The sequence below is a fragment of the Rattus rattus genome, chromosome 4 (assembly GCF_011064425.1).
Source record: "Rattus rattus isolate New Zealand chromosome 4, Rrattus_CSIRO_v1, whole genome shotgun sequence".
In the NCBI taxonomy this organism is placed as follows: domain Eukaryota; kingdom Metazoa; phylum Chordata; class Mammalia; order Rodentia; family Muridae; genus Rattus; species Rattus rattus.
In genome coordinates, this window is record NC_046157.1 from 4,356,362 (window position 1) to 4,369,515 (window position 13,154).

The following is a 13,154-nucleotide window of genomic DNA, read 5'->3' on the forward strand; positions in this document are numbered from 1 at the left end:
TCATTATCTAGCTGTGAAATTTGTGAAATATAGCAGTGATTACTCTGGCAAGGTACATGTACTTGTGCTATAGTAGAAAAATGTCATCAGAATAGCAAATGACTTTCTGTTTAGATTTTGATTCAGAGATGAAACTATTCCTAGCTCCTTTATCCAGAACAAGAAGACATGTGGCAAGGCATATCCTCATGCCTAGTGGGGTCACTATTATTACTACTCTGCCCAATGTACCTGGCAATAAAACAATTCCTAAATGACTCATCATTGTATACAAAATGCGTGGATTTTACACCTTTATAACTTTATTGTCTAACAGAATATGAATGTGTCTATATGATATCAGAAATCTCATTAGTACCTGAGAACATGGTAGTAACCTCCAGTAAGCAGCCCTGAAGCAGTGTCAGTGTAAGACATAGACCAAGCACAAACACATGATGCTCTCAGACGCAGTGTATTAGTGCATGCCTCAGCCTAAGTCAGACTCTTCTGTTTGCAGTAGACAACAATTAACCCAGAGACCTACAACTGGGTCAGATGCAGAGAATATTAAACTACAGAGTTGTCAGACCTCCAACTAATGATTAAAGATTATCGTCGAATGGGTAGAATAGTTGTTAATGCCAGAGTTGGTGGTTGATTGCAAGAAAACTGTTGTTTGTTTTTGGTTTTGTTTGTTTTGTTTTTTTCCAGATACAATCAGTCTCTGGTTTAGTGCAAGATTTTCTCTGTTGCCCTGCCCTTCTAAAATACTTTTAAAAATTAAGGTTGCTGAAATTCCATTTCTCCTCCTCAGGTGTGGAAAGGAAATGGGAGGTAGCTAAATGGTAAAGAAAATGAATGAAAGTCTGAAACTGATGAGGGTGAGGAGGTGGGAAACATTTTCAAGATGAGACAAAGACCTGGGATAAGGAAGAAGCCAAGATTCACTGGCCATTCCCTTAGCTGTGATTCACTAATTTGGGGATATATAACCTTAAAAAATGCATGCACAGTTTTTTATCAAGTAAAGGAATTGGTAGAGGCTTTGTCTGGGACATGCCCAGGACAGGTGGTAAATGACATTGTTGTGGATTAAGATCCTTGGTTTTTCTCAATGCAGCATGCTTAGACTTATAAATTCCTTCTTCTGTTCTAATCCACAGGTCATCCAAACGTGCCCCGTAAATCATCCTAAACCTACCCTCCTCTTAAAATCTCCAAGCCTTGAAAGCCAGGCTGTGTTAAATTAAGCATATTTCCCTCAGCACATGTGTAAGAGAGGGCTGCCTTGTCTGGCCTCAGTGTGAGAGGATGTGCCTAATTCTATAGAGAATTGATTCCACAAATTAAGTGTTACCCAGCTGAGTCAACTGCGTCAAAGGTGAAGGAAAGGAGGATATGGAAAGATCTCTGTGACTGGGAGGGAGGGCAACATTTGGGATGTAAATAAATAAAATAATTGATTAATAAAACAAAAGAACATTTTCTAAAACATTGACAGTGCCCCAGAAAGTAGATGCTGCCCCATTCACCTAGGATATATAAACTACCTAAGCTTTCCATATATGGTGTGTGTGTGTGTGTGTGTGTGTGTGTGTGTGTGTGTGTGTGTGTAAAAACTACTTTACCTTAACAAAATCCATACACATCTCACAATTGATAAATAATTTATGAAGAGAACCATGAGAGAAAGACTACTCTGACTTTACTAGGAGATGATTTCTATCCAAGTCTTACCTTACAGATTTTGTTATGAGTATAAAATCTTTTCTATTTTTTCTTTTATTAAACATAGATTCTTTTCTCATATATAATCTGAAAAATTTCTTCTCCCTCTACTCCTCCCAGTTTCTCCCCATTTCCTTTCCTTTTCAGTTTAGATCCACTCTGTTTCTGTCTCTTATTAGAAAATAAAATGCTTCTAAGACACACACACACACACACACACACACACACACACACACACATATATATATAAAATCAAAGTTAGACAAGACATACCTAAGGGGAAATTTGAAAGCATAAGAATCAGAGCCCCAATTCTTCACACATTCAGGAGTCATATAGTATTAAACTAAAAGATATAGCATATATTCCAACATATGTAGACCTTATGATTGTTGGTTCATTCTTTGTGAGTTCATCTGTGCTTTCTTCGGTTATTTTAGAGGGTCTTGTTTACCTAGATGTAGATCTTTCTGTATCCAATAATTCTGCTACCTCCTCTTCAGTGGGAATCCCTGAGTTCTAAGGGGAGAGATTTGATGGAGACATCTCATTTAGAGCCGTGTCTTTCAGTGTGTGTGTGTGTGTGTGTGTGTGTGTGTGTGTGTGTGTGTGTGTGTGTTGTGGCATGTTAATCTATTGTTCCCAGCTGTTACAGGAGGAAACTTCTCTGATGATGCCCGAATAGGGCATCAATCCTTAAGACAATAGAATATTATTAGAAATCATTTTACTAACACTTTTTATAACAGTAGTATTTAGCTTATCTTTGATCTCTGGGCTATCTAATCTCTATCTTTTGGTCAGCCAAACAGGTTTAGGTATGGGCTCCATCTCATAGAATGTGACTTAAATTAAACCAAGTTACTCCTAAAAAAATTGTGCCACTATTCAGGCAGAGCAGAATGTAGATCAGAGTAACAAGGTTTTGGCCATGGTGTTTGCCTTGTTTAAAGATTTATAAGGCATCATTTTGGCCAACAATTTAATTGGATGAAACTCAATCCTAGTACTGTAATGCTAATTTGGGGAAATGAGGTGAGGTCAGTTGTAGTTTTGTCTCCATCATTATTTTTTATATTGATTACCATCACTTTTATATATTTTAGGAAGTTTCCATTGCAATAAATTTAGACACTACCCTTCAAATATCCTTTATGTCTCACTGACTCTCTCCCTCACTCCCTCTCTCAATCCCATCTCTTTTCCCCATTTTTTTCTAGTCTTCTGTTTCTGAATGCCCCCTCCCTCCAGCTCCAATGACCCTTGAACTATATTTTATTTCCTCCTGACATGTATATCTATATACCACTGCTCAGATTCTTTCTTATGACTATCATTCTCTGTCTTTATATTATGATATGGTTATCATTTATTTCATGGCTAATATTGAGATATAAACAGTGTATGTTGTATGTCTCTGTCTGGTCTAGGTTACATCACTCAGCATGATTTTTCTATTTCCGTCCATTTCCTTACATATTTCACGACATCATTTTTAACTGCTGAATAATATTCCACTGTGTCAATGCACCACATTCTCTTTATCCATTCATCTGCTGAGGCACATCTGAGATATTGTCAGAAAGTCTTTATTATGAATAGAGTCGCAGTGAACAGGGTGTAAAAATGTCCCTGCAGTAATATAAAGCATTGTTTTTTAATATTCCAAAGAGCCATTGCTTACTAGCAACCCCTTATGTAGAGAGAGCAAAAATGCTCAGAGAGAGAGCTGTATTACCAGGGCCTACTGAAATTTGGTTGACAACTCACAAAAGCTGGACATCTAGATGCACTGTTCGAATTGCAAGCAGCTATACAGGTGAGAAAGTATCTTTCTATAAGAGATAATTTGTTATGAGACATTTCTGGGATGTTTATATGATCTCTACTTCTCCTAGGTAGTTAGATAGATGAAATGCCTCCTCCAGGCATGTTATGATACATTATGTAGGTCCCTTTGTCTCTGTTTCTCCCTAGTCAGTTCATTTTTGTCTCTGTGTACTATAAATACATCAACTTGTTTGAGAATGTCTCTCAGAAGTCATTACTGCTTATACCTGCCTTAGGGTCAAGGGTATTTCATTGGGTTCAAGAACTTACTAAAACATTGAGGATGTTTGCTTTCTGCATTTAATGAACTTCTATGCAGCATGAGTTGTCTCAATTCCTCATAAATATTCTGCATGTTAAATTACTTTCCTTTAGGGTAATATGGTAAGATGAATGATGTCACTGTTTGAGAAAGTTTAGGTGATGCAACCTTGCTGGAGAAAGTGACCGGTAGTGAGTGTTGAATTCATACAACCTCTGCCTATTTTCAGTTTATACTCTGTTTCAAGCTTGCATTTGAAGATGTAAACTCTCTGCTTCTTTCTCTTTCCACTATGGCAAATGCAACTGCAATTTTATCTCACCATGATAGACCAGAAAGTATAATGCCAAATAACCAATTTGCTTTACAAGTTGCCTTGGTCATATCTTATTACTGCAACAGAAAGGTAACTAATGCAGACAGGTTTATCTCTAAGGATTTCCACATACTCCTTTATGACAGTTTCAAAATTATCTGATGTGGTCTTGTAGCTACCTACCATAAATTCTACATGGTAAAAATAATTATACTACAAATCTTCTTGTCCATTTAAAACCCAGGAAGGGTAAATTCCCTTACCTCTACTCCTCCCATTTTCTCTGCACATCTTATCTAGATCCATCTCCATTCTTCTTTCTCATTAGAAAACAAAAAGTAAGCTTCTAAAGGATAGTATTAAAATAAAAAGGCAAAAATGAAAACTAACACATTGGAACTAGAAAAAAAACAATGTCCAAGAGAAAGCCCAAGAACCAGATTGGTATTCATTTGTACACTCTGTAGTCCTGTTACATTAAACTGAGAGCCATTTGATATACATAGCAGACCTGGTACAGACCTATGCAGCTTCTGTTCATTGTGCTTGAGACTCTGGGAGTTCACATGTGTTCACATTTTGATTTGGAAAGCCTTGTTTTGTTGATGTCCTTGAACCCCTTGGCTCTTACATTTTTTTCTGACTTCTTTTATGAAGTTTCATGAATTAACAGTGGAGGGATTTGATGGAGGCATCTAATTCAGGACTGAGTTTCCCAAGGACTTGCATTCTTTGTTTAATATATGCCTGTGTGTCTCTCTATTGTTTACATCTGCTGCAGAAAGAGGCTCTTTTGATGAGGTGAGGAAGGCTTGGATCTATGAGTATAACACAAAGCAATTATGAACCATTTCATTGGTGTATTTTTTAGAAGAATAGTATTTGATTTTACTCTAGGTCTCTGAGCTATCTAGTCAGATATTCTTGGTCACAAAGAGAGTGGGAGGTTATATGTCATGAACAGAGTAAGTTTTAAGTCAAATGATATATTGGTTCCTTTGTGATATTAAATAGCATGCTCCAATATTTAAACAATGTTGTACTTAAATAATATATGAGAAAATTGCTTCAGCTTGTAAGCTGCTAGCTTATGAAATGTACCCTGACAGTGATTTTGCTGAAGATAAATGGCTTCCTTAAAATATTTGATCTACTCTTAAAAACCTGCTGATCATTATACATTTTATTGACTTTTGTTGTTGCAGGGCAATGGGCATTAAGAATCACTCGCTAGTTATGCTGTTGTAAAACTACTTTGTTGATGGAAATAATGGAGGCAGCTAGAGGATGTTTTTGTAAAAAGAACTTTGTGTGCATGGTTTTTCCTTTAATAAACCCTGTATTAACAATTTATTAGCGTAATACTCTGAGCATCTCCAGTCTCAGGTATTATCTGCATCAGTATCTCTGGTCCTGGACCATATTTACTAAAGCATTTTATTTGCAGAAAAACCTATTCATGCTCATGGTGAATCTTGTAGTGTGGCTATGTTGCTATTTCCATGTCTCTTGGTACCATCTAGAGTACCTTACTGTGTCCAGACACTAGAACATAGGGGTGAAGCATCTATGTAGGCACCAGCTCAACTTTTCCACTTTCAAAGAGTTGTCTAGGTGTCAGGTCTTGCTGTCAGTCTAGGGAGAGCAGCCTCTAGTATTGACAATAAATTGCATTGTTTGAGGAATCCCATTGGGCAACTCTGGCCAATAACATAATTAGATGTAACCAAAACCCAAGACTCAGAACATCATTTAATGACAAAGGAGGACCAGTTAATTTCAGTAAAATGACTTTCCTCCATATATATATATATATATATATATATATATATATATATATATATATATGAGAGAGAGAGAGAGAGAGAAAGAGAGAGAGAGAGAGAGAGAGAGAGAGAGAGAGAGTATGTGTGTTTGTGTGTGCGTGTATGTGAATGTTCTATGTATTAGGTTTCCATGATATTTCTTTTTCAATCCCCCCCTCCAGAAAACTCCCCTTTCTGGTGACTCTCTTCTACTTATGCTCTTCTGAGTACTGGATTTTAGGCTATAGGATCTCTCCCCAGTTTGAATCAGAGGATAAGTCTCATCCCAGGGTCCATAGCAGACAATGTTACAGCCAAGGTCCAGCAAAACTCTTTAACCATGATAATTTCTTTTTACCTTGAAGAAAGTGTCAAACACATATTTGACTCCCATTTGTTGCCTTTCACTTCCTAGGCATAAATTGTTCAGACAGGAAAAGCACTTCTGTGTGTCTAATAGTGAATGCCCACTAAGTGACATATATTAACAATCCTGATAGCCCATAGTCATAGTTAGTACAACATCAGCCATGCACACAACTCTGTCATGCCACAAATGGCCCTGGGCATCCAGAGATGGTTCTGCCGATTAGATCCTTCCTGAGTCTTTGATAAGATTTTTGTGCTACAATAGACACTACCAGAGACAAAGGATATAAGTTTCTTCATGATTGGAGTAGATAGTGATCCACTTCATATATTACTTGTCTGATTAAAAAGTACCTCCAGCATAGCCTCACCTCTTTGTTCCCAACACATGCCATATCAATGCTAACTGAAAACTTGTTCAATGTATGAGTGAATCAACAAATAGCATAGTTATCATACATGAACAGATCCAAACTACTCCCTTCTTCTGTGACCAGACAGCTGTAGCCACTGAAAATGTGTACTAATTAATACCAGAATCAGGTGGCTGCAAGTATATAACTTTTTTTTCTCTATTTGAAAGTTGGTTTTTATATTTTGGTTGAGGAGATGCCAAGCAATTCCCATATCAACCTGATAGTTCTTCTTTAAGTCAGATACATCAATTTGGTCTTATTGTTTCGTAGCTGTTGAAAAGAGGGCATGTGCATGGCACCTGATTAAGTTAGATGGAACTACCTTTAAGGTGGAATGATTTGAAAGGCCTTCTGTCATATAACTCCTTATTTCAGGTTTGGAGTTACGCTTGAAGTAATGGTTGTTTCTGAACCTACAGAATGGGGGTGTGGAGACGGAGAGCTCTCATCACTCTGCACTTCAAATTTTGCCTTGAAAATACATAAAGACATGTGTCACCCTCGGGTAGGTATGAAGGAATCCTCATTATTACTCTACAGCATTTATGACTGCCAATATTTAACTGCAAACATGAAGGCCCTAAACAAGTTTTGCAGGCAAATAGAAATGTAAGCATTTAAGATTACAAGTAATGGCATCACTATACACTCATAACACCCACTGATCTAGTGATATCCAACAATATTGGTGACCTACTCTATTCTTTAGTTACATACTTATCTCTTTACCAGGTCTCTGTCAATGGCAGTCAAGTTCCACACCCACTACTCTACCAGAAGTATTGTAGAATGAGAACAAAATTTAAAGGGACACAAGAAAGGAAAAGAGACCATTACCCATCACTTCACTAGACAACAGAATTAGTCATGTCTACATTTTCAACTCCCTTTAAATATTCTTGACACCAAGTTCCATTAATTTTCTGCTTAATAATGTACCGGGTATTATCAAGCATTGTCCAAAATTTGTTTAATAATAATTTTCTATCAATTCACTAAAAGACAATAACTTACCTTAGATTAAGATTTGGAGGAAACCCTTCACTGACAGTTGATAGAACTTGTTTGTACCTAATATGTATTCCACCCTAGAAAAGAGCCTGTGTTTAACAGTGAGGAGCAGGTTTATATGAGGTATGGTGGGCTGAGAAGAAACATAAGTCAGAGTTGATATTATTTTCCTACACTAGAGTGTAGAGGGTAAAGTAAATCCTCTTACTTGAAATCCACCTCTGGGAGTCTGTATTGTTGAAGTACTGTGGAACAATAGGAGTCTTGCTCTAGGAACCATTGTGGCATTACTAAACATTGGAAAACACACATTAACAATGCCTACTAGAGTTGTAGAAGTCTTATAAATTTTCATACCCTTAAATATTTACCTTATTTTTTTCTACATGGAGAGGTCTAATGAGGAGAGTAGAAGAAGAGAGAAAAGGCAGCCGGCCATGGGCACATGGAGGGGAGGATGGGGGCAAGAACAGAGAAGAACAAAGAGCAAGAGGGGTCTGACAGAGTAAGAGCAATGTTTACCTTATTTTATTCAACTGTTTTCTTCTATTTTCAAGTCCATATTTTAACATCTGTTCATATTGTTTTATATTCCTTGAACACACATTAGCTATTTTAAATTGTCTGTATATCTTCTCAATAGCTTTATTTAGAAAACATTTCTATTTAAGCACTAATTTTTGGAGGAGACATGCACAATGTTTTCATAGATTTTGGAACGGGAACTCATCTGGAGTTAGATGGTTGGTTGAACCTTTTGGAAAGGGACAATTTTTTTCCACCATTTTAAAATAACAACTCCGACCTATATTTGTTACCAAAACTTGGCAGGATTTAAAGTGCTTAATTTCAGTCTTGGGGTCATTCAGCAGTGGTATGCTATTGCCATATCAAAAAGGATTTCTAGCTTACCTACACATAGCTAAAATCTCCTCCCACACAATTAAATCATTGGTACAGCTAATAGTTTCTCATTGTAATTCCTCAAAATTCAAGATTAAATTGGCAGAGATAAGGGCATAGGGGTTATCATTAAGACACACTGGCACTCAGCAAAGCCTTCAGCTGAGTTTCACTGAGTAGGGACAAAGGAAGCCATACCTGAAGTACACCAAGGGCTCAGGAACAGTATTGTCTGTGAATTGTGCAAATGGCTAAGGTCCAGATCTTCAGGGTTGTACAGAATGGTGTGGTAGTAGATGAAAGGTACAAAACTGGCTCAGAAGGCAAATCGTAAGATGTGGCACTTGAAGTCATAGAAGGTTAAGGTAGTGATGGGGTACTTATTGAGAAGAGCATTCTCTTATCCGAAAACAGTACCTCAGGTATCAAGTGAATGGAACTAATAATCATAGGATGCCAAGCACTGCATCCATGTGATGTATGCAAATGTTCTGCACATAGATCATAGGTGGTAGCATCTTGGGGTTCTATTTTCAGAATTTTTAAGACAGGGTCTCACTTCATATCCCAAGCTAAACTGGACTCACTCTGTAGCCAAGGAACATATATAAATATATGTACATATGTATATATGAACTCATGGGTAATTCTACTTTATCCCCTCAATGGAAATATTATAGTCATAATCTAAATGAATTTTGAAGATTACTTTTAAAAATAACCTAGTAGTCCTTAAAAATTAGAAATATGTAATCAACCTTCAAATTATAAATCAATCCATTTTTTAAAAGCATTGTAGATTTTAAGGGATTTTTAGATGATTAAATTGAGCTTGTCATTTGAACATTACAATATTTCATTACATTTTCACTAGTTAAAAATTTTGGCTACTGTATTTTTAAATCTGTTTGTATATGACTCTGCGATCCCATGTTAGCCTGGATGAGAGAATACTAAAGTGTCACCAATGATCAAAATTTGCTATTGTAATTACCATGAATAGATTTCATACAAACCACAATGAAATGAGTTTTAAAAAACAATTCAGATTATCCTGTCTGGACCTATCTAATCTTCAGGCTTTAAATGAAGACCGAAGCATTATATGGAGACAAAACTGGTATCCTTCTGGCCTGAAAGATACAAACTTCCAAGAGTCATAGAAATGTAGTTATTTCCAGAATTATGTCAGTATACACAACCATGGGCTTCAAATGAGACCACAGCTTTAACAAATTTCTAGACTTCAGCTTCCTCAGACTCCTAGGGACAAAACCAGACTTCGTCAGACAGGTTTTGGTAGAAAAATTATAGTCACATTAGGTAGCAGCAGTTTTTTTTTCATAGAAACATTAGAATCTACTTAATTACATTTACTTTCATAAGAATACCATCACAATATACCAAGACATTGAAGGAAAATTCATATTTAGAAAAGATATACTTCTTTATTAAAATTGTTCCTATCAGTAATTAAGCAATTAATCAAAATTACAAAATTATGAGATTGCAGTACATGACAGGACAAAGAAAACACATTGCAGAATTTATACTCAGAAGAATCATGTAGAAGTAGTGTCTCGTTTTTATGACCATCACCATGATCCCAGGAGTAAGTCTCAGACTCAAGATATATTTACAAATACATTGACTATATTGCTAGAATTTTCTCTTATTGATCATAAATATCCCCATTTATTCTCATCTATATTCTGACACATCTGGTTACCTGTGTTCATGTCCCATGCATCCATCACATGTATCATCTTCATAGGCAGATATTCAATGCCAGGCTCTTTCCAAAATCCTTTTGACTCCTATATGTCCTACCTTTTATTCTACCTTTTCTATACTCAGTTTTTTAATTGACAAGTGATGCATGCAAACAAACCATGATATATTATCCTTACAACTTTTTATTACTCTCTCACTCTCCTGCATAGGATACAAATGCCTATGGAAGAATAAAGGAAATGAAAGCTCCCCATTCTTAAGTATTCTGCAGAATAATGTACATAGCTTGCCTACACCTCAATCTTGTCTATCTCTTTTGTCACTTGACTGTTACTTTCACTTATTTTTATTCTTACAACTAAATACAAAGTTAAGAATTAGTAGAAAATTAGTAGCTTCATTTTAGCAAAACTGAGTTCAAAGTAGCTTGGACTCAAGACAAAAATATCAAATATTTTATATGAGCAAGCACTGTATGGTACTGATAATAATACATTGAACTTGCCACAAAAAATAAATGGCATATTTGAACAAATAAAAATTGCCAACTTTTAAAACAGTTTTCTGTTATATCTACAATGATGGGAAACACTAGTTTTTGGAATGCATGACTTCACAATATAAAATTTTACATAATGTATGCTTTTAGAGATATGACTTTGCTCTATAGTCTAGGGAAGTCTTGCCTTCAATACGTTCATCAAGCTGTATTTTAAATTATGGTACTTAAGTACCTAAGTACTTAAAACATGGCTAAAAACAGGGCATAAAAATCAGCCAACTCATGCTGCTACCTTATCAATCCCTAACACTTTCCTGAATGCTTTGGCTACTTCTTTGTTCCGGAGGCTATAAATGAGGGGGTTCAACATTGGAGTAAGGATCGTGTAGAAAGCTGACACTATTTTGTCCTGGGTGGGAGAACGACCAGAAGAGGGCCGCATGTATATGAACATGGCTGCCCCATAGTACATTCCCACCACCATGAGGTGAGAGGAACAGGTGGCAAAAGCTTTATGGCGACTCTCAGATGAGCCCATATGAAGGACAGCCAGAATCACACGAGTATATGAAGCAATAATGATTGCTACAGGTAAAGTAAGCATAATTACACAGCAGAAAAATATAATCTTTTCAAATATCAAGGTATTACTACATGAAAGAGTGAGCAAGGCAGGAACATCACAGAAAAAATGAGGTATTTCTCTGGCACCACAATATGAAAAAGACAATGCAGCTGCAACTTCTATTATACCATCAAGAGAGCCAAGAATCCAAGAGGAGGCAGCCATGAGGCCACATATTTTGTGACTCATGAGAATAGGGTACCTTAATGGGTAGCAAATAGCTACATAACGGTCATAGGCCATTGCAGCCAACAAAAAACACTCAGCTCCAAGTAGAGATACATAGAAAAATATCTGGAGTCCACAGCCAGCCATGGAGATGGACTTGTTACCAGAAAGGAAGTTGAAGGCCATCTGGGGTACTGTGGTAGTGATGAGCATGAGATCCATGAGAGAAAGTTGACTGAGAAGGATGTACATGGGGGTGTGGAGTTGGGCATCCAGGTAGATGAGAATCACCATGATAGAATTTCCTATGAAGGCCATGAAGAAGATACCCAGGATGAGGGAAAAGAAAAAAGTGTGAAGAGAGCTGTGGTCAAATAATCCTAAGAGGATGAAGTCAGAGTTACTGGTCCAATTGTTCCATTGTATCATGAGCATGTTCACTGAGGAGACAGAATATATAACAAAGGTTTTATTGTGCCATACAAAGTCTCATGTGTCCTTCCAAGCTAGAATGACTGGTTTATGCAAATATAAGAAGAGTCTTTCATTGGATATTAGCTATTTAGTGATATTGAAGACTAAAGTTGGTTTTAGTTCTCTGTCTCTATTTCTCTCTCTCTCTCTGTGTGTGTGTGTGTGTGTGTGTGTGTGTATCACACACAGATACACACATACACACAGAGAGACAAAAAGAGACAGAGAGAGAGAGATTTATTCTGTAACCACCTCTGACTTTGTACTCATGATTCTCTTGCTTTAAACTCTAAGGTATTGAGATTACAGACCTGCAGGCACCATAATGCCTGTCCTTAAAGCTTAAATTCTTTAGCAAACAGAAATAGAAGATTGCATAAAAACATGTATCAAAATTTTTCAATCATTTGAGGAATAATTTAATATACATACATAGTGTTAACTATCTTTTTCATAATAACTAAGAGTAATGAAAATATTTATAAGTCCATGGAACTCCATGTTCTCTCTCTTTTATTTTCCTGGTGGTTACTATGTCACATTCAGACAAGAAAATTCTATGTAGGAAAATGGTGAAATTTATTCAAATGAGATTACTAAATTCAATTAATTTCCTGAAATACTAAACTAAACACTAATTAGTCTAATACCAGAAAACTGTATACATTAACATTGCAACTTTAGAAGTATTTTAATTAAAATTTTGTTACTAATGATAGAAAACCATAATGAAAGTTAATACAAACAAATATTTTCATAATTTTATAATCAAATTTTATAATAAAAAAATATGTTCATACATGAATACTTTAAGGTTAGAAATTTTCCTGAATGGCCTGGCTTGAGTATACTATAAGTGCATACTCCAATTTTTCACTATGTTTTACTTTAACTGTGTCAACTTTGTTAGGTATTCACTTCAAACATAACTTGCTATTAATTAACTGTGAATAATAATAATATCTATAAGAATCCAAAAGAGTAAATAAAATTAAATTTAAATATTTAAAAATATCCACATATATGAGA

The 13,154-nt window shown here is 36.0% G+C and overlaps 1 protein-coding gene across 1 annotated transcript; it reads right to left on the bottom strand.

Moving 5' to 3' along the window:
* Nucleotides 1-11,138: 11,138 nt before the first annotated feature.
* LOC116897787 (olfactory receptor 2M3-like) lies at nucleotides 11,139-12,086 on the bottom strand. The gene has a single exon (XM_032899209.1). It carries the CDS (start codon nucleotides 12,084-12,086, stop codon nucleotides 11,139-11,141), a length of 948 nt encoding a protein of 315 aa, XP_032755100.1.
* Between the last annotated feature and the right edge of the window lie 1,068 nt (nucleotides 12,087-13,154).